The 22,721-nt window shown below is 34.4% G+C and overlaps 1 protein-coding gene across 3 annotated transcripts in view; it reads right to left on the bottom strand.

Moving 5' to 3' along the window:
• The window catches only part of LOC131039402 (uncharacterized), a 65,352-nt gene extending 48,587 nt beyond the window's left edge, over positions 1 to 16,765 (bottom strand). The window contains exons 1-2 of one of the 3 annotated variants that reach the window (XM_057972142.2): positions 16,478 to 16,765; positions 15,721 to 15,874 (exon numbers count right to left, since the gene is read on the bottom strand). In XM_057972142.2, the coding sequence (XP_057828125.2) occupies positions 15,721 to 15,747 (27 nt within the window). In that variant the 5' untranslated portion in view covers positions 15,748 to 15,874; positions 16,478 to 16,765. The remainder of the gene's footprint in view (positions 1 to 15,720; positions 15,875 to 16,477) is intronic. The other 2 variants (XM_057972143.2, XM_057972141.2) reach the window with 2 other exon arrangements.
• Positions 16,766 to 22,721: the final 5,956 nt, after the last annotated feature.

The following is a 22,721-nucleotide window of genomic DNA, read 5'->3' as shown; positions in this document are numbered from 1 at the left end:
AGATGAATTGCCTGATAAGAAAATTATATAGTTAAGACGTACGAGTTTATAATGCAGTCACAAAAATTATGGCACATATAACAGACAACATGTGATAGTTAAGGCATATTTGCATGTGCAAGTAAGCAAATGAATTGCTTTTTCAATATAGAAAAAAAACATTCTTAAAAGTTTGCAACTTAACAATAAACTTGTATAATTTTAAGGAAATTTTAACTTCTTGATTATAGCAATGGTAAAATGCCTGCCTGTTCTTTAGTAAAGCCATATCATAACACAGTGACAGAAACTGAAAACCATCCTTTAAAAATACTTTGCGGATCAACCAGACCTGCCAAATGCTCCTGAAGGCTATGTTCATAGTATTCATGGGACAGGGATGGCAGCTGCATGGGTTTCTGGAATAATAGGAGAGAGGAGGCATTCTTTTAGGGGGCGGCAAGGCACCGCAATTTAAAAGAAAAAGGAAAAACGTGAGATACAAAAAAATTCAACTATTCATATGTAAGGCATCATATAGTTATACATCCTAGAACCATAGTAGATAATGTTACAGCTGAACTGAAATTTGTCAAAGATACTAAAGGCATTACATATTTTGGTTCCTTTTTTACAATGTTACTGCAATGCAACAGTGCAATGGCCATATATCAATTTACCTCCAAAATTCATATATCATTTCAGGCAATGGCCATCTGAAGTTGTCTTATCTGTCTCTCCTTAAGTATTCAGGAATCAATAAAATACAAAGAGGCCAAAGCACTAGTTCTTACAAGCATGAGTACTGAATTAAAAGGTGAAAAAAAAAGATGACACACTGGATCATAAGTGTTAACTGCTTACCTGATTTGTTAACTGCTTACCTGATTTGTACACAACAGAATGTACAATGGACACTTCTTGCATTGAATGACATTATATGATAATTTGCATTTCCAAATTTTGTTTTTTGTATGTGGATAAGCATTCTAATATGTAGTATGAACTCTTTAAGTCAAGAATCTTGAATGTTGACAAAAGAAATGGATTGTAGGGGTCGGTTAGGGTTTCAGGATGGCTTCCATGGATGCGCCAACCAGTTTGTGGGTAGAGGACGGGGTTCACAAAAAAGTCGTGGCTTGGCATGGCACCCACCAGCAAGGGTTTGGGAGGATAAGCAAAAGAATAGAGAGCAAATCTCTGGCCAGCGTCGGATGGAAAACCTTTCAAGGAAATGATCCACCCCATCAAGGTGGGGATATGCTAGAGTCATCTCAGGGAAAGAGGTGAATTTTTCGCGTATTGAGAAGAGAATGTGGCAACCGAAAGAGACCCCATCTTTCTCCAAAGAAGGCCAGGTACATATCCAAACCAACGTGAATAGAACGATCTCTTTACATATTGACAATGAGGATTGGAAGTACACTATTAAAAACCTCCAAGAAAGAGCCTTTTTCATGAAGTGGATGGGAGAATGGCCAGCTTACACGAGTGTTAAGAATTGGTGCGATGAGAATTGGGGTTCAAACTGCTTAAGTCAAAACCCTTACGAACAGTTTCTTCCTTGTGATCTATGAAAACCCTAGAGAAAAGAATTGGATCCGAAACAATGGGCATTTCATAATGGGAGGCATGGGACTTTACATCACAGATTGGACCCTTACTTACTGCTCAAGGCTACCATTGAGGAGGTCCCAATATGGATATGCTTTTATAACCTACCTCAAGAATTAGAGATAAGAGATTTCCACAATCCATAGAATAAATCAAAAGCTATTTAATCCAGAAACAGCTTTTGATTTACCTCAAGAATACTGGGAGCTGGAAACCCTGAAACTTATAAGGAAAAGACTGGGTCATTTTATCGAGGCGAATGAAGCAGTGGAAAAAAGGACTTCAGCATTTATGCAAGGATCTGCATTTTATGGAAACCCTTCCCCCCTCCACCGAAAGAAATAGAACTCTGGTCCAATGAAGAAGTGTGGCGCCAACAAATAGAAGTAGAAGAGATAGTGGAAAGCTGCAAAAATTGTAGAAAAGACGGTCACTCTGCAGAGAAGTGTGTGGTTAACAAGAAGGGTAAGGAGAAGTTAAGAGACTGTTGGTGTAAGAACCTCCTCCATGGATAACGAACAGGCAGAAATCCCAGAAGAAGAAAGAATCTTAGAGATCCCGCAGATGGATCGGTATGAATATGTGGATGGGAAGCAATCAAGCTAAGGATATCCCTATAGTGAATGGGGGTGAGGTCTTGGTCGACATCGACATCAATGCCACCCCTCCAAGGGAGGGGAATCAATGGCCAAATGTGGAAGCTTCAGATAATCTCCTTGGAAGGATTACATCCTCAAACAACCACAGTCAAGAAGTCCATAGCTCTCAAGAGCAGAATAGGACTAGGAGGGATCTGGCAGACATTAGTAATGACCTCAGATTGATCGAAAAAGTATACCAGAGAAAGAGCCCATATCAAAATGAGAAGCGAAGTTTGAGTCTTGGACGTGCCTCTGGACCATGGAGACTTTCCTTCTCCTCACAAGTTTCTCCAATGCAAATCAAACACTCAATGGGAGAGTTTATGTGCTTGGCAACACCTGTAAGCCACACAATAGGTGGGCATAGTGAATATGCCACAGAAGATGAAGACATTTGGATATGACAAAGGAAGAGGACATACTAGAGAAGCAGACAGTCTATCAAACCTCGTCAACAACTGATATGGTAAAAGTTGGAGAAAATAAATCTAGGGGGAGGAAATCTAACAAAGTAATGTTAGTGTCAGCAGGGAGCGCTAGAGGCCAAAGAAACCTTAGATTTGGGAATTCCTAGGAACCAATGAAAACCCTATCATGGAATGTCAGGGGCTGCAATGCCACTAACAAGAGGCGGATGATCAAGCTGTGTTTTGATTAGACGCAACCAGATATTGTAATGACGCAGGAAACAAAATTAGGAACTTAAATTTTTTGAAGTGAAGGAAAAGCTAAAGGGATAGCTCAAACTAAGCATTGGCAAGGTATGGTCAATAGCTAGCCGCAAGGAATTTGTGTTTCTTAATGTATATGGGCCTTCAATATTAGGGTAGAAAAGGGAACTTTGGAGTCATTTGTCAACAGTTATTCAATCTGTTAAAGATACCACGCTTGTCATAGGGGGAGACTTTAATGCACCCAAGAATTCATAAGGGTAATTGGGTGACAAAGGGGATTTGGGAGCAGCTTAGGTAGACTTACAAAATTTCACATGGACTAATAGAAGACAGGACTTGACTAGCATTGCAAAAAAGCTGGACAGATTTTTCTTGGCAGGGAAATGACCAGATAACCCTTTAGTTTAGAGGCATCCATCCTTCCCTTCTCAAGGTTGGACCATTTCCCTATCACCCTAATCATACAAGAAGATACAGTCCCTATACATTGCCTGTTTAAATTTGAAAATATGTGGCCTAGGGATGTTGGTGTGAGGGATCTTATTATTTTTGGTGGGGAACAATGCTCCACTAGTAGCAGGTAAGAAAGCTTATATACTCTTTAGGAATCTCCAACATCTAAGTACAAACTTGAGTGGAATAAATATTATTTCAAGAACATCTTTGAAGAAAAATTGAGAATTGAAAAGGACCTTGAGGACCTTAATAAAGAAATAATAGTCAAGGGAATGTCACAACGAAAATTTCACTAGGAAAAAGAGTTGAAGCAACAACTTTCGGAGATCTTGGCCAGGGAGGAGATTTTTTGACGCCAGAAATCTTGGGAATGTTGGCTCAAAGAGGGAGACAAAAACACAAAATTCTTCCACAACTCTGTTAAAGCCAAGAGATCTAGTAACAAAACCTTTGAGATCAAGAATGCTGAAAGTATTCAATTAACTGAAAGGGAAGATATTAACTAGGAGGCAAAAAGATATTTCAAAAGTTTATCGTCCTCAAATGGAGAATGTGATGAGGCTATTGGAATAAAGGTTCTAGAGGTAATCCCCAAGATTATTTCCGACAAGCAAAATTCAATGCTCCAAGGGCCACTTTCTTTGGAAGAGGTACGAAAAGCATTACTTTCAATGGTGGGCAACCAAGCTCCAAGCCTGGATGATTTCCACCTTCCTTCTTTCAAAAATTTTGGGAAGTTGTCAAAATGGACCTTTGGGAGGTAGTGGAGGAATCAAAAGTGGAAACTTATATGTCCAAATACCTAAATAGCACTTTGATAGCCCTTATTCCCAAAAAAGAGGTAGTGCAGTCATTTGAAAATTTTAGGTTGATCTCCCTATGTAATACAGTTTATAAAATTATAGCTAAGGCGATGGCAAATGGACTGAAGATCACCCTAAAGGAAATTATATCAGAAGAACAAAGTGGGTTTGTTCCAAAAAGGTCGACAATGAAAGGTTTCATCATTTCCCAATTCCCATGAAGCAATCCGTTCAATTAGGAAAGCAAAAACGAATAGGATGATAATTAAGCTAGACATCCAAAAAGCTTAAGATCAAGTGGATCGAGCCTTCCTTTTGAAAGTTTTGAAGAGATTCAGTTTTGGCCCAAATTAGATTGCTTGGATCAGAAGCTACATCAACACTCTGAGGAATTCTATTCTAGTGAATGGGAGCCCTCAAGGTTTCTTTGCTACAACTAGGGGATTGCAGCAGGGGGGATCCCCTCTCACCCTTCCTTTTCATCATGGCATAAGTGCTAGGTAGGTACATCTCAAAGGTTCATAGGGAAGGTAGATGGATGGGAGTCAAAATTGCTCTAGGGATGGAGGCTATTTCACATCAACAGTTTCCAGGCGATACTCTTTTGTTGGGAGAGTATTCGTTGTGAGAGTCCTGAGGTATCAAAGCATCTCTAGAAAAATATTGTAAAGTTTCTGGTCAAAAAATTAATTAGCACAAATCTGAAGTGTTCTTCTTTAACACCAAACCTGACAAACAGAGGGAGATATCAAGAATTCTAGGAGTAATACTAGGGAAGCTATTGGGCAAGTTTCAGGTTATCCCTTTATTCTCAGGGACCTATCAAGCTAGTCTTTGGAATAAACTGATTAACATTTGTAAAAGTCATACGGAAGGATGGAAGAGTAAGTGGCCATCCTCAAAATACTCTATGATGTGCCTCAAAATACTAGGGAATATCGTTCATTTAATAGAACAAAAGATGAGAAAAATCTTCTGGAGTGGCAGACAAGAACAGGATATAATTCCTCTTCTCGCGTGGGATAAGGTATGTAAACCAAAGAAGGCAAGAGGGGTTGAGATTAGAAGGTGGAATATCATGAACAAGATGATGGGAGCTAAGCTCATTTGGAGAATGAACAAAGGGATCAGTTGTTTGGAACTTTATGCTCTCCTGCAGATCTATAATCACAAACCACTTGACTTGGACAGTGAGAGATGGCAAAGGCGCTAATTTCTGGGATGACTCTTGGGAAGGCTTCAAAATCCTAGAAGAAGATGAGGCCAATAAGCAATTGAAACGTATTTCAGAAAACAAATGGGGGAGTAAAGTAGCAGATTTTATGGAAAAGAATCTAGAATAGGGTATAGAAGTATGAAATGGAAGGATATCAGTGAGCTTGAAGTCTTGAGGGGGAACAATTAGAGTTGTTCAGCCACATTTTGTCGAAGAGGATACTATTACTATCGACATCCCAAGACGAACTTATATGGTGTGGAGCAAAGAACATGAATTATTCAGTTAGAATTGGATATAAGTTGTTGGAAGCAGAATTTGACGACGATGGATGGCCATACCAATTATGCTAGGGTAAACAATGCCTCCCTAAGGCCGGCTCCTTTGCATGCCTAGCATTGAGAGGACGGATTCTAACAGGAGAACATTTGATTAATATAGGGTTTGCAAGACCATTCAGATGCCTGATCAGCAAAATAGTGAAGGAATAGTGGATCATCTTCTACTCCATTGTGACTTGGCGAGAAACTGTTGGAAATTCATTTTAAAAAAAGCTAAATTGGCAAATTCCTCTTCCTGCTACTCTCATGGAGATGTTCCGAGGGTGGCAGATAGAGAAAAGAAACTCCATGTTTTATTGTATTTGGCAGGTAAGCCCATCAGCTTTACTCTGAAAAATTTGGAAAGAGACGAATATACATATCTTTCAGGATAAGGAAGAAAACCAAATTCAGATTTTCAACAAAATTGAGAACTTTATCTCTAAACTAGTAAGTGCTACCTATAATGTCCCCTTTTATAAAATACCCTAGTTTTGCCCCAAAATCAAATTTCCAAGTACCTTTCCTACTAGGGTTAGGAACATAAAACTTAATTATAAGATATCTCTAATTTAATAAGGAAATTCAACCGTAGGGAAACTAGGATAAGGTGACTAGATAAGGTGCCTTAGAGATCCTCTACCCTAGGCCCAAGAGCGGATATACCATCCCTCTTGGCCTCGTGTGGCCCATGCCATCCATATGAGGTGGTGTACCTAGTGAGGTACCCTATAACCATTCCCCTTCATCGTGTCATCCAATTCCCCTTCCTATGATTGGACTTGGTATTTTAATTCGCTATGTTAGAGGGATGAGGAGCATCCACAATAGGGTGCCCTGAAAGCCCATCCCTTCTAAGCCCAAAGGCAATATCCCTTGTACCTCCTTGGCCTCATGGGACCATTCGATCACCATCATGAGTTGGCATACTTAGAAGAGTACCCCATCGCAATTCCCCTCTTTGTAATCCCTCACTGCCCTTACCATGGTTGAAAAAGATAATATATGTATAGAACATCCTATATTATGTCATGTATTCTATGTATCTATATATTAAACAGACATAAGCAGCAACATATCATTAACAGTCATAAATAGTCAGATATATATTATAAACAGCTATAAACAGTAGCATATTATTAATCATCAATGAGCAGATAATATGAATCATGTTGTGCATAAAGAACTCATACCCAAACCCACAAGTATACTGCTATATAATTAATTATTAATATAATAATATTCAATCTGATTTCATTCCATGCCTCCATCTTGGGTGTTGGAGTTTGTTCCTTTATACTCCTTGATGGTGAAAGATTATGCCCCTTCCTACAGTGGTGACAATTGTAGGAGAGGTGCCTCGTTGTTAACTACCATCCCTTCATAACTATGTGATGTTCCCATCCAAATTCAAATACAAAACAAGACTTTGTTAAGTATGGTGTTGATAACATGAGAAAGCTCCTTGTATTATCTTTATAAATGATAGAGGACATGAACAAACTATTATAAACCAAGGAATGTGAATCAAAATTATCAAACTAAGTAAAGGAAAATACATGAAAGAACAACGACTATATTAGAGAAAACTAGCATAGAGATATCTATGTGTTGATGGGATATCTTTGGAGATCTGTGAAGATATAATGAAGGAATATGCAGTGACACATGACAGTCGAATGTAGAACAAAACAGCAGGCTAAAAGACTATTAGAAACCAATTTCATCACTCAATATTGTTGGTGCCAGCTGAGCTTGAAGTGTTAAGACAGTGAATGAGAATGGAGATAGAGTGCAATTCACGGAATATTCAAAAGACAATCAACAAGTTTGAGAATCGCGTGATTGACTGCTTAATCTGCATTCTTGCATAAAGTATCAACTAGGCATCCGACAGAATATACAGAGGATTGCAAGAGTAAGTTAAAAAATGAAATCATGGTCCGTAATAGTTTAATGGTAGATCGAATCGGAGACTATTGGTGTTTCAACTCCATTCATGATTAAGAGCAGAGATCAGTTTTGTAAAGAGAAATTGTTAAAAAATCATTTAAACAGAGATTCTTAAATGAACAACAATCCATATAAGCAGCGGTTTGTTCTCAGGTGGTGTGAGTTCAAACAAGAAGGAAGCGCGATTTAATTATGGACTAATATGTCTCCACTATGACAGTGATTAAGTCTGTTGGTCGCGATATAGCTAAACATCGACTAGAGATAATCGATGTTGTTGACAAGCGATTAAGAATTAGTTGACGGTGGTTATGAATAACCGATACCAATTATATCCAAAACTCAATGACAGCGATTACTTTAAATACCTTAATGATAAACAACGATGAGAGACAATTAGGCAGCAGATATGAGAAGGAGACTAATTGGCACCCTTGGAATAATAAATCAATTGGTATGGAATGACACGTTGGGAAGGAGACATGTCTTATGAAAGGATGTAACTTTTTCCTCTTGCAAGGTATATGAAGGCAATCGATCACACGTCAATGGGGGAATAGGGAGGTTGAATAAGGTCGTGCATATGGAAGAAGCTTGGTTCAAGCCAAGGAATTTTGTTTGGTTGTTATCGAGTTGTGCTCGACTTGTATCAAAAAGTTTCTAAGAATTCCGCACTAGAAAGTACGAGGACGTTGCAGTGGAAGTTATCTCTTATTATAAATCCATTTTGGATCGCTCCTTGTGAGCAACTACCTTGGGCACACTATCGGTTGCATTAGAATATTGCGTGAGCAACAAAATCAAAATCAATTCATACTTCCATTGTTGTGTCAGCCGCAGAGGACTTTGTTAGAGGTGCATCAATTCAAGGAGATAATCGAGCAATATACGATGTTGCACGTAAGGAACTCTTGGCGACTCTAAATGCCAAAAAGCCATTGTTGGGATGATTTTGTTTAACGGATATTATGGCTAGCCTCCAGACTGTTAAATGGATTGCATTGTATGAATATGGAAGTGTTGGTGGATACAGAAGCGTTTGTGGAACTGTTGTTACGTAGACTACATAGTTACGAGAGTGTGAATGGATGTCGATGTATAAAGAGGAACGATACGGCTATAAGGAAATCAACAGTAAAGATGTCCCATCCTGCCATCTGATGTCATTTTGAAGAAAGGATGGTCCAACCCATCAACAATAGCGCAGTATGAATGATTGGGCAGGGGCAGATCATCTACAAACTATCTGCAGAGCAACTCAAAGTGGAAATGATTGTGAAGATAAGTTCTATCCTCTGAGCTATTCTTAAAATATCACAATAAAATGTCTTCAGTTTGGATAAATTTTGTATTACAGTTCACACCTTAAGTTGGACTTGTCATTTCAGGATTAAATAAGGGAAATTCCCAAATGGGGACATTACAAACTAACCCTTAGTTTGAGACATCTTGTTCTATTTCATCAAACCGCTCCACTCTAATCAAAATTCTTAATTCTAATTACTTGCCTATCATAACTTACATGATATTGCTGCCAATAAGGGGGCGAGGTGATTTATTGGTCAATGCATACAATGATCCTTATTTTATACAATCTATTGCAGAGTTGTAAATTGTTGTGATGTAGGGGAAATTGTGAAGTCTTACTTTCAGTAAGACAATTTCCCCATTCTTGTTCGATGTGGATTGAGATGTCATGGCAGGGGCATGACACTAACTCTTCTTTAATAGATCCCTCTAAACACCCTTATGATTAGCAAACAGCATTATCCAAAGAAACTGGCCTCTTTTAAATACAAGCTTGTAAATGGCCATTATGGGTTAATCTATCTAGAAACAATGAGGGTAAAGGCAAATGGATGGCACCAGAGAAAGGATGGATTAACATCAACTTTGATGGAGCATCAAAAGGGAACCCAAATCTGTTAGTCCATTAGGGGCAAGATGCGTAGCAAGAGATTGGCAAGGTAACATTCTGGCATGTTGTGTTCAAAGGCTTGATGATGGGACGAACAATGAGGCGGAAGCTAAGGCAGCACTCCTAGCGGTGAGGTTGTGTAATGTCCCCTTTTGGAATCTCCCTTATTCAAGCCCTTATAAGGGGGAAATTAATTTTTAACTTAAATTATCAAATATAATACATGTTTCAAAGTAATCCTAGTTTAGGTCCTAATAATATTAATAATCATTGAACTTATAAATGTTAACATTAAACCCTAATTTCCATGATTCTATATAACAATGTACTGCCCTAGATAGAGTAGAATGAGATTAGAGATACCTAGTATTCTGAATGAAGTTGTTCCCTAGATAGAGTAGAATGAGATTAGGGATACCTAGTATTCTGAATGAAGCCCTAGATAGAGTAGAATGAGATTAGGGATACCTAGTATTCTGAATGAAGCCTTGTAGGCAAGTTAGAAGATATAAATTATAAAACGCATGATTATAACAGATCCTAAGAACTCATTCAAGTAAAGCATGAATTCATTTTAAAAGAACTTAGTCATAGAATAGGAATAGGATAGGATGACCAATCTGTGGTGCCCAAGAAACCCTCTATCCTAGGCTCACGGGCAGCTTAACCCCCTTGACCTCATGTGGCCCATACCATAAATGAGGTGGCCTACCTATTGAGGCGTCCTATCACTGTTTTCCTCCACTTATCATACCTGTCTTGTAACCCATGGTTTACATATTCATTTAGCATGATAGAAGGCATGAGGGCTATTACAGTAAGGTGCCCAGGAAGATCTATTCTTCACAGGCCCAAGGGCAGCATCTTTGTACCCCCTTGGCCTCATGGGACTCCCCAGTCTTGAACCATGAGGTGGCGTGCCTACAAGATAACCCCAACACCGTTTTCCTAACCGTAACTTCTCTCCTTTTATCATGTTCAGTAATACTTAGAACAAACCCTCCGAAAGATAACATATTTAAGATTTATCATGACAGATATGAACATGTTGTATTATCTATCATGGATCTCAGAATCTCAATAGTATATAGTATAGATAGGCAAAACATAGGTAGAATGGATATGCAGATATATATATGTATTTACATGCAGAAATAGTTATAACATTGTTGCAGAGTCTAAACGTATGTGCACAGGAACTCATACCAGAATATCATCCTAACTTAACAGTAGCTGCAGATTTGATCTCTTTATTCTGTTCTCTCCTTCGAAGATTGTTCCATCTTCTATCCTTAGATGCCTTGTTGTACCTGAAATGGCTTTATGTATCTTTCATAGGTGGCGAGGAGACATGCCTCTCCATTCGGTCACAACTGTTTTGGGAGACATGAACCTTCTAGTTTAATTGCTGCCAACCATAACTAATGACTTTCTTCTTTAATTTGTGCTAACTGATCCTTCTTGCTAATAATATTAATAATGCATTAATTAATTAATTGTTTCCACTAAACATAAGATCGATGTCCCTAGAGGGAGAGAGATGAACTTGTAAGATAATTTTCTTGCCAGAAGGTATTCCGATCAGGGGTATGACACTTTCATACATAAGTGCGGTCTATATTAATATTACAGTATTACTATTAAATTCTGCATAAGAACATTACCAGTCTTCATATATTAAGCATACATAGTAAGCACACCCCCATGCATACCACCAAGAACAAGGATGTTACTGCCTGTAACTTAATAACAGTTCTGAACTGATCTGATTGATGGTGATCTTACTGGATGTTTTTTATTCCTTTTCTTTATATCTCTCAATGTGAGGGAGAGGTCACACCTCTTCATCATGTATGCCCTTTTGGCAAGCGACACACCCTTTCCATCATTAGCACCCTTTGAAAGAGTGCAACTTTTCATCATATCTGCCCTTTGAAAGGGACACAGCCTTTCAAGATCAGATCTGCACTTCTGATTCCCAAAAATTATTCCCCCTCGAATGAGGTTCTCTTCTCCCTTTTATATGTCATGTTCGAGGGAGTCACACCTTTTCATTTCATGTCTTTTGACCATTCATTAACTTAATTAAAATTTAATTATATTCTTTTATATTTTTATTTTTATTTTATTATTATTATTTACTCTTAAATTCTATTTCAAAGTGGGGACATTACAGGTTGGCGACTAAACTCAGACTCCAATCTACATTTGGAGGGCAATTTGCAAGTTATTACTAATGCCCTAATCAAAGGTGAAATGTGGAGATGGTAATCAAAGTTATTAAAAATAACTTACAGCAATTTCAAATTTTCTCACGATTCTCACGTCAGACGTGAGGGAAATGAAGTGGCATGCCATTTTTCCAAGTGGGTGGCACATTACTGCAGGCGCATGAAAGGGAGATTTGGGAGCATCTATGCAGTATAGAATTCAAGGAGGTGGCAGTACAGGAAGCCGGATTACCTTATGCGAGGGCAGAGAATTGATGGTGAGGCATTTAATTCCATCCTTCCCAAGGCGCTGGAGGAGTATGGTGAAAGTTTTTAAGGTGCTTCAGAGTGGGCAGATATCATTCTTTCTTGCAGTGTTGGTGAGAATTGCAGAAGGGTGAAAAAATAACGAAAAGATGCAAGGGCATTTCTCCCTGCAAACAATGAAACCTGTGGTGGCATTTTGGGGTAAAAACTTGGAGAACGGATTGAAGCGCGTCTTCAAAATCGACGACACCACACTCCACAAGGAAAGTATCATGTTGGGCGATGAATTTGTTCAAGCAGATTACAAATACCTTAAGAACATAGACATTGCATCCATGTTCTTGGCGTGGTGCCTAGATCTAGGAACCATGGAGGATGCACACTTCCTAATGAACCAAAGTATCAGGGAGGAATGGTGTTGGGTTGTTGGGGTGTGGATTCGTTCATTGCTATTGCAAGGCTGGGTGAAGGGTTTGTGGCTCCGGGTGGCGACTAGTTACACGTGGGGAATACGCACTGACCTTGCATCCCTTTCTCATTTGGAGTGCTTCGTGCGATAAGGAGGTCCATTGGGCTGCAGCACAAATTGGTTGTAACCAAAGTCACCACATTCGAATCCGAACTCGTGTTCGTCGACCATAAAATTCGGCTGAAATTCGGCATAGGTAAAAAATTCGAAGAAAAAAATCGGCATTAAATTCACCTTATATAATTTATTTTTTTAAATATAAGCAATATATCTAATAAATTATCAAAATAGTTTAAGATTGCAAAATAGATTTGAAAGCATTATAAACAAATTAAAAATAAAATAGATATACTTTATATTATAATTTTAATAAAAATTTAATATAAATTAAAATTATAAAACAATAAATAAATCTAAATCTATTTAATATTAATAATTAAAAGTATATTACTTAGCAAAAAAAAACTAAAAGTATATTAAAATAACATTAATCTTAAAAATAAATGAAATATACTAAATATTGAATTTTTAATGTAAATTTAGTATAAATTAAAATTATAAAACAATAAATACATTTAATATTAATAACTAAACTAAAAGTATAATAAATAACATTAATCTTAATCGAAATAATGAAAAAGAAAACTAAAAAAACAAAATAAAAATCCTAAACGAAAAAACTACATTATTATAATTCTTGAATAGAATATAATAAAGTTTTTCGTAGTTCCCTTATCTCTAATACGGAAGGGAAAAATCGATGGCCGGTGCATTGCGGGCGCGAGGAACAGTGGTAACTGGCTTCGCACAACACAGGAATAGTAGTGGCCAGCATCAATGGCCGACTTGGAACGAAACCCTTCATTTCGCCCTAGGAATTTCCGCCGAATTTTTTCAAATTTTATTATTTTTTTACAAATTCGCCGAATTCCGAACCTGAAACCGGAAATTCAGCAAATGCGGTGACTAAGGTTGTAACTACATCGAGGATTTTCTCAGAGAAAGAGACGAAACGAGAGGCGACTGCAACGCAAGGTGGTGGAGAAAAAAAGCAAACTGTGAGGGGTCGCTGGAAGACCAAGAAGAAGGGTTCCCATGGCAACCAGAGCAGGAAGAAGAACCAGTAGCAAGCCATTACAGAGATTTTATTTTTAAATGGGTACTATTTGTGAATATTTCCATACGTGGTTATGGGTTCGTAGGCTCGTTGCATTTTGTATTTTGATGAAACTTTTTTGTACATCTGTATGTGATGGAGTAATCGAATCACAGGCAATGTATATCTGTAAGTAGTGGAGCAGAATCGGGATAGTATGATACAGACTGCAATTTTTGTTTCTGTGGGTGCAGGAAGAGACAAAACTGTAATTCCTACTGTAATTTTTTAATAAACACTTTACTGATCAAAAAAAAACAGAAAGTACAATTGATGATGGATTAATGGTAACATGTCTCAATAATGCTAAACAAATGAGCTTACATCTGTTCACTTGGATCTGCAAGCTGTTAAACTGCTCGGGAGGTAAGAATGGGCAAGAATGTGAAAGTAGTTTCGAGCAACAAAATTTTGATATTGAGAATAACAGGGAATCTAGACAGTTACTACCTATAAAAAATAGTTCTATACACATACCACGACTGAGAAAACTGAATGTCAATGATTTAACAGATACCCAGGTAACATTAATAAATCCAATTCTTTCATTAAATATGAGAAAATTAATACTATTGTTAGAATAGATCTGAAGTTAGATTGAAAATCAAGCTTCAAACAAACTGCCTACATCAACCATATTAGAATATTTAATTATATTTTAGTCATCTATATTTAGTTCCATGTTTAATGGTCATTTAGCTTTTTAGTTTTTAACTCGTTAAGTGTTAACTATTGCTTCTTTATTAAAGACGCATAGTTAGCTTTTATTTAATTTGCTTTTAAGCTTTATTTAGCATTTAGCTTTTTAGTCATTCACTTTAACGATTTGTTCTTTTTATAGAACACCGTCTTGTAAACTCTATATATACGTTCGTATATCATTCAATTAATCTATCCAATTATTTTTCAAATTAGTATGCTACATGTAATACTGCTGCAGCTGCAGCTGCAACTGCTAATCTAGCATTAACGAATGGAGTTCTTAAAAAGGCAATTTCAAAGGTATATCAATATTTCAACCATCGTCAACAGACACTTAGCAGCCGCTACCAGAAAATATAAGATTATTTTATATGATCTGAGTACATTTTTATGTCTGCATTTATTTCACAACAGCATAATCCCAAGATTTAATACTTATATTTTAACAAAGTAATAGAATATAAACCTCCGATTCCTCCCTATTCATTGTGACTGATCTTCTGTTACTTTTTTTTGGTGTGGCATGGATTTTTAGCATTAGTTCAATGACTGAACAGCGCTTATCATTCATAGTGCCTGCAAAAAATCGATATGTAAAATATTTTATGATTTTCCTATATATCAGTTCAACCAAGTTGATGCTCTTAGTACCACACTATCGATATCAACTTTAACATTAACTAGCATGTTTTTTGCTCTCATGCGAATGGGATTCACTTGTAACAAGATTTTGCCTTGGTATTTGACATATGATGGTAATTGTAGTGTGTGATACTGTTTGCTCGGTTTCACTGTGTTTTTTAATCTGGTATATGCTATTCAGTGCCGATTACTGTGCCTGAATTGTCTGTGTATGTCAATTTTGAAATTGGTGGGCCTACACCCAATACATAAACTAGCTAGCCCCTGTGAAATCTGAACCTAAGTCCTTTTGAGCGCGGAAGAAATTAGCAGTTGTAAACAGAACAGCCCTATCTATTCACATACTTAATATTTTGTGGATAAAAGTACTTTGTCTATTTTATCTATTTAAGTTTGTATCAGTTGGATTTGATTTTGGAGGGCCTTGGCCCAAAGAGCTTGAAACGAGCAATTGTAAAGAGAACAACCCATCCAGTCGCATATTTAATCAGAGATCCGCCTACTGAAAAGTTGCATTTGTCAGAGTCGAAATTTTGTTAGAGCCTGAAAACGCAAAATATATTATTTATTCTCGAAAAATTTGCAAAGAGTTCCCTTCATACAATCCCTCATGCTTATTAACATGGAATAAGATAATCTTTAAAAAATTATATTTTTTAATAACATGTTTCTGAGAAATGATGAGGCCCAAGTTACTTACAACAAGTTTTCGGTCTCTTTCTGACATTGGCAAGTCCTGCAATGCTCCCAAAGGAAAACAAATGGATGACGGAATTGAATATCCTCGGGGCCTCACTCCTCCCTCTCACACTCTCATAGCCTGCTCTTTCTCACACTCTCTGCTCCTCACTGCCCTGCACATACACACTCTCTGCTCATACTTCATTGCACCCACCTGCCTCTGCTTACCTCAAACAAATATTTACACATCCTACACACTAACCTTCAAGTTCAATCCCTCAATCCACACCCAAAAAAGAGACCCCTTGCAAACAAAATGAATAGATAATATAGTAACAAAAGAGCCAAAATAAGAGGACCCGTTTATCAGAAACATTTGGTAGATGTGCTAATCTCATTACATAAATCCCCCGGAAAATACAATCAAGCAATTTTAGCCGGAAAAATTTATGTTCAGAGAAATATACAAATATGGTTAACTCATGCAAACTCTAAGGGTCTCTACACCTTAGGATTGTTTGGGTCTGGGGGGAGTTTGAGAACCCATTTCAGAGTACTACAAGAGCATCCAAAACAAGCAGAACCCATTGTCAAAAATGACAAACTAAAGCAACCCAAGTTCTGAGGCATTGTAATCATACTATCTAAGATTAAGCTCCCCTAAACAAGGAGCCAGAAATACTAAATCAAAAATGAAAGGAATAAAATCTGAAAACCGACTAAAACCCTTGAAACACTTAAACTCTCTCTGGAGTATAAAAAAAAGAAACCCTCACTGTTTACGGAGAACCTCAAAACCCTCACTCCTCTTCCTCCTCTGCTACAAATGCGAGCTCCCTTTAAACGCCCCTGCTAACTGCCATTCGTCTCCCTCGCCTCTACGTTTATCTTTGCTTCGCCAATGCGACTACAGTTAGGGCTGCTCTCTCGCGTACAATAAAGTAAGTCACTGGAGTGTTCATCTGTGGACCTCAAACTCCTCTTAAAAAAAAATCAGTTGGTCTTCGGATTTTACTTATTTATTTAGTACTAATTTTTATATGTTGGCTGATTAATCATTTTTGTTTTTATACTAATGAAGAAAATATGTTTTATTGTTTAGGCTAGTTTAATGTTTAGTTTGTTAGGACTCCCCTTGGAAGTTAGGGATTCTGTAATAGTCTTTTTTATAAGATTTTATTGTTATTGTGTATAATTTCTAGTGTATGAGTTTATTTATTTTTGGATCAAATTAAAGGAGTAGAAGAGAGCAAGATGAGAAAATAAAGAAGTTATGCACAATAACTATTATGTATGAAGAAAATATGTTTTATTGTCTAGTATGTTATTTTGTTATGATTCACTCTAGTAAGTTAGGGATTCTATTATAGTCTTTTTTGTATAACAATTTATTAGTACTTGTCGTTAGGCAATATTAATACTTGTAGTTAGGCAATATTATTGTAATGATTTATTTTTTTTAAGACTTAAATAGTTATTAAAAAAACTGATTTTAACCAATTATAATCAACTATTATTCTTTTTTAAAATATATTTTGTTCTCATAAAATATAGATGCATATTTTTTAACTTTATAAATTCTAAAATATATTTTTCTTCACACTGATTGGCCAAATGCAATTGAGTTGTTATACACGAAATAATCGGAAGACATTTGCACTTAAGTTTCATATGTTTTAATAAATAATATACTTTTTATTTAAAATATATATTTAATAAAAATAATTTTAAGTCAATTAACTTTAAAAAAAAAAAAAATGAAGTATTCTTTGATGTAATTTCTTTAAAAAAAAAAAATCATATTTTTAAGAAAAATATTTTTAATTTTATTTCATTATAACATAATTTTAAAAAATAATATTATGATAATTATTATATATTTTAATTGTTTTCTTATTTGATTCATATTGGTTGTGAAGAGTATTAATTTTTTTTATTTATTTATTCAATGAATGATTAGTAATCAAATGTTGTAAGGCTTTCTTTATCATTCTAGATTTTTCCCTATCATCTTATTGTTAATATATAACATTATTTATATTCATCTCTTCATCACATTAAAAAATAAAGAAAAATAATAATTAAATTATTAAAATTAAAAAGATTTTTTTTAGTTTAAAATTATTATAAAAAATGTCTTCATATATATTTTTCTTTAAAATAAATAATAAAAGATGTTAAACTATAAAAAAATATTAATGAGAGTTATAACTCCATTCTAATGAAATTTGTCTTTGATCTTTAATTTATTATTTAAGTACATTTTTTAAGATATTTTTCATTTTATTATATTATCTATTGTCATTTTAGAAAATCTTATATTTACATGTTATATTTAATAATATTATAAAATTAAAAAAGGATTATTAAAAAAAAAAAAAATTGAAAATTTAAATGGTTTATTATATTATTTTATTACAAGCCTTGTTTTCAAATTTGAAATACAATTCTTAATCTAATATACTTATTAAATAATAATTGAATTAGGATCATAGATCTAATGTAAATATTAAAAAATATATAACAGCATTAAATAAAATTAAGCATTCTCAAATAAAATTTAGTTCAAGGTTAGGTTAGGATTAGGGTTAGAGTTAATAATAGGGTTCAATTAGGACTGGAGTTGGTGTTCCTAAGATTTAAATTGGGGTTATAGGGTTAGGGTTTAATTAGTATTAAGTTTATGGTTAATATTATGATTAAAGTTAATATGGCTAAGATATAATTACATATTTTCTTGATCAATAAAACCTTCACATACCATAATTAAAATATAGTTAATAGTTATTAATATGTTATTAGTGAAATATTTTATAGTTATACATTTAAGACAACACAATTGTCATAAAGACAAACAATATAAAATAAATTAAATTAAATTAAACAATATATTAGTGACAATTAATAAATTACTATTTCAACTACAAATTAACAAGGCAAGTTTGTTATTGTGTATAGTTTTGTTGTATGAGTTTATTTAGCTGACATGATCAAACTATATGAGAAGAAGAGAGCAAGACAAGAGAACAAAGAAGTTATGCACAATAATTGTTATAGATTCTTGAAATGGTATTGCGTCTACAATATTTTGTTGTTTTTTCAAATGATATTTAAAATTATTTTATTATATAGACACATAAATTTTTTATTTAGGAATTAATTTAATTTATTTATATTGTTTATTTTATTTTAAATTGAAAGATTGTTTTTTATAATATACTTTTTTACTTTTTAATGTATCTTTTAATTTTACTTTAGAAAAAGTTATCATTCATTATTTATTTATTTATTTTGTTTTGACTTTACATTGAAAAGTGTAGTAAATAATATATATTTATATGATATTTTTCAATACTTTCATATGTATATGAAAAGTGTCATATAATTATATATTATTATATACTTATACTATTATATATCATCTATAAGTATGTTTTGTTATCTAATACGAGAGCACAAGTCTATATAAGGGATATCCATTCCACTAATTTTGACACTCTCCAATTTTATTCAATCAAATGAACTACAACCCTTTAGTACATAAATACATATATTAAACTTTTGTTGTCTTTATATTTTAAAAAAAAATATTAGCTCTAATAAATACAGTCGTAATTTTATTGTTTAAAATATATTGCTTATGTTTTGGTTATTTGATAATATATTTATGTGTTGTTACTATTTTCAAAAAATTAATAAGTAATTTAAGAGAGTTTTTGTCATTTATGAGAAATGACAACTTTAAAGATATTTTAATTTATTAATGTTGGTGAATGACTTTCAAAGATATTCAATAGTGACTAGTTAATACTTTATTTTTTAAGGTATGTATATTTCAAATATGAGCTTTTAAGTATGCTACATTAAAATGCATTATTCTTAGAAATTAAAAGAAATCATAGACTTGTCTTTTTATGTTAAAAATATTAATAGATACATTGAGTCACTTATTGAATGCATTTGAATGTTTAATGTTTGCTTATTATCATATATATAATGTGGTGTATATGATACAAACATTATATACATAAAGGTTAACAAGACAATCATATAGATAGCAAAACATGTATTATAACAACATGAATATCATAATTGTTATAAATCGCTTAACATGAAGAACTCTAAAAATAGAGAGTTTTATTAGTGCAACAAAATGAGAAACAAATTCAGTTGGCCTAAATGTAAATATTTATATGGTTGTTCCATCCAAATAAATGTCTCGCTTGGGATAATAACAAAAAGAGAGGATTTTAAGGCCCTTTAAAATGTGTTATATGCAGCATTGAGTGAGAAGTTGATGCTCACCTTTTCTTCCAATGTCCCTTCACTTTAGGTATTTTAGGGTAAAGGTGGCAAATCTAGAACTAGCCTCTAATTCATGTTACTTCTTTGTCTAAGTTCTAATTCAACACGAGTCAACCACCTTCTTCAACTACTTCTTTTAATAGCACTTGAATTATGAGGCATGTTTTTATCCTCAATCATCAAATTTCCCAAGCTCAAACGAGTCTTATCTCACATATATGGTAGAAGTTCATAGATTAGATTAAAGGGATCACTGTCATTGAGTGTTTTATGTATAAGACCATGTCACCCTCTAATCTTTAACTTTTAGTAAGCCATGAGCTACATTATGTTGTGAATCATGTGTATGTTAGTAAGCTTGGTAGGTAAAAGGGAAATCATGTCTTATTGTTGTTGTTGTTTTTTTGTTTTTTTTTGTTTTTTTTTGTTTTTTTGGGGGGAGGGGGCTTAATCTTTTAATAACCATGTTTTTGAAGTCTAAAGCTCGATTTGTGTAGTTACATTGTTATTCCAAGTCCTTGTGAAACTATTAACATTTTTTTATGTTGTAGGTGTGCTTGCCAAGATTTCAACATTTTCACTAATTTTAGTCACACTTAATCTTTTAAGGTAAATGAACATGTGTTTGCTATATTTTTTAGTATGGTGATTTGTATGCTCTCCCCTCACACAAAATGTGATATTACAGATCAAAAGAACCACTTTGATCTCTCTTTTTTTTTCCAGGGAAACTAAGCGTGTATGCTCCCCCCTTATACTGCAAGGAAATATTGGGGAACAAAAAAACATTGTCTTCCTTTTCTATAAAATCTTACACAAGGATTTCATCGCCTTAGGGGATGACCCAAACCAATGTGTTTCAATTATACAAATTTGAGAGAGAATTGAAAGACTTCCATTTGGGAGTACACTTGTTATAACTAAGCTTGTAAGAACGTTATACCTTGCAAAGTGATGGAAGGGAGTGAGCTACCCTCTTAAACTAGGCCACTGGAAATATCCTTCCATTTAATGGAGTTAGAACTCATGCACCCTTATGTTGTGTTAAGGATTATCGTAGCATCCTTGCTCATCTTAGCTCAAAACCATTAAGTTGTACTTGGTTGCATGCACTGATTCAAGTCATGTTCAGAATTTACTCACCCCAAACCCCTAAAAAATGAGTTTGTAGGCCATGTATGATCTCACCTCATTCCATAAGATTGATCTTGGGTGATCAAAAGTTGTAAATGCCTCGACAAGGAGCTTTGCACATTATAATTGAACAAATTTTATAGGTGGATTGTAACTATTATACACACCCACTTGAATAAATCTAAGTTTTTATTGTTCTTGGAATGTCTAATTATCAAAACTTGTGAATTTTTCCCCTTTCAATCCAAACCATCAAATCATTTATTCCAATCTTTATTTAAAAACAAATTTATTTCCCAAATCCAAAATCAACCATCAACATTTCAAACCTTCATCCTCAAACCATCCAAAATCATAAGTTCTTCTAACTCCACCCAAAATCAAATAATAATTTTAAATCCAAATTGAAATCCTAAACCAAAGGTTTTCCTCGCCTCGTCATTCAATCTCAAATCTAAAATTGTCATCCTAATCCCCTTCCCATCAAAAAATCAAATCAACCCAAACCTTTATATTAAAAATAAAAAATTCATCAAATAAGATTGTAAACCAAAGGTTAGAGATCCCACCCCTTATCCTCTCATCATGTTCCAACAATCAAATCCTTTGTCTTGATCCTCATCTTTTCATTCTACTCTAAATCATTAACTTCCTCATCTCAATCGTCATCCCATAATCTAAATCCTCACCATCATGAAATCATAAAATACAACCAAATCATCATCACAATCCATAATCAAAACAAATATTTCATCCAAATCATCCACACCCATCCAAATCCAACCCATAATAAAGATCATTACTTAAGAAAAAATTTAGAAATAATATCTTAAAAATCAAACTCTAATTTGTGCTAGCCTGTCCTAACTATCAAAAATCAAGGTCTTCAACCTTGGTCCACCTTATCCACAATCCTTTAGTATTCATCCAATTTATAATCAAATTTTATTGAAACCAAAATTAATTATCCATCCTAAATCCTCCCTCAAATCGCATTCAACTAACCAACTCCCATCCCTTCATCCAAAATCTCAATCAAACCTTCATCTAAATCCCCTAATCCAATATTTCATGCTAATCCATAACCCAATCATCCATAATATAATCATAATCCTAATCAAAAACTACATGTAACTCCACTCTCCAATTTGTTTTAAGGAAAATTAGCATTCATAATTATCTCAAAGCATTGTAAATTTGTCAACTTAACAAAGTTTAAAGTGTAGGAAAAGCAAAAGGAAAATATAATACACTAGAAACACGACATCACACAACACTTCGAGGGAGTAATACTAACGCATCTAATAGCTTTTAAGTATTTCACCATTACTTGAATGCGAATGAGTCAACTTCCAAAGTAAAGTATTGTGCAAAAAAATTATAAGTAGAGTTTTCATCTTATTTCATCATCTTAGGATATACTCATTTACGAGTTTAATTTTTTCCCTTTATACTGCAAGGTTAGATTAATCTTTTAAGAATCATAAAAAAGAACAAACTACTAAATCCTTGGAGGTTATCTTATAAGATGAGTCTCATGCCTGTAAGGTTTTCCATTATTGTTGTGAGTCTATATACAGG

Source organism: Cryptomeria japonica, chromosome 10, assembly GCF_030272615.1.
Source record: "Cryptomeria japonica chromosome 10, Sugi_1.0, whole genome shotgun sequence".
In the NCBI taxonomy this organism is placed as follows: Eukaryota; Viridiplantae; Streptophyta; class Pinopsida; order Cupressales; family Cupressaceae; genus Cryptomeria; species Cryptomeria japonica.
Note: the sequence above shows the minus strand (reverse complement) of the source record. Positions and strands in the feature narration are given on the sequence as shown.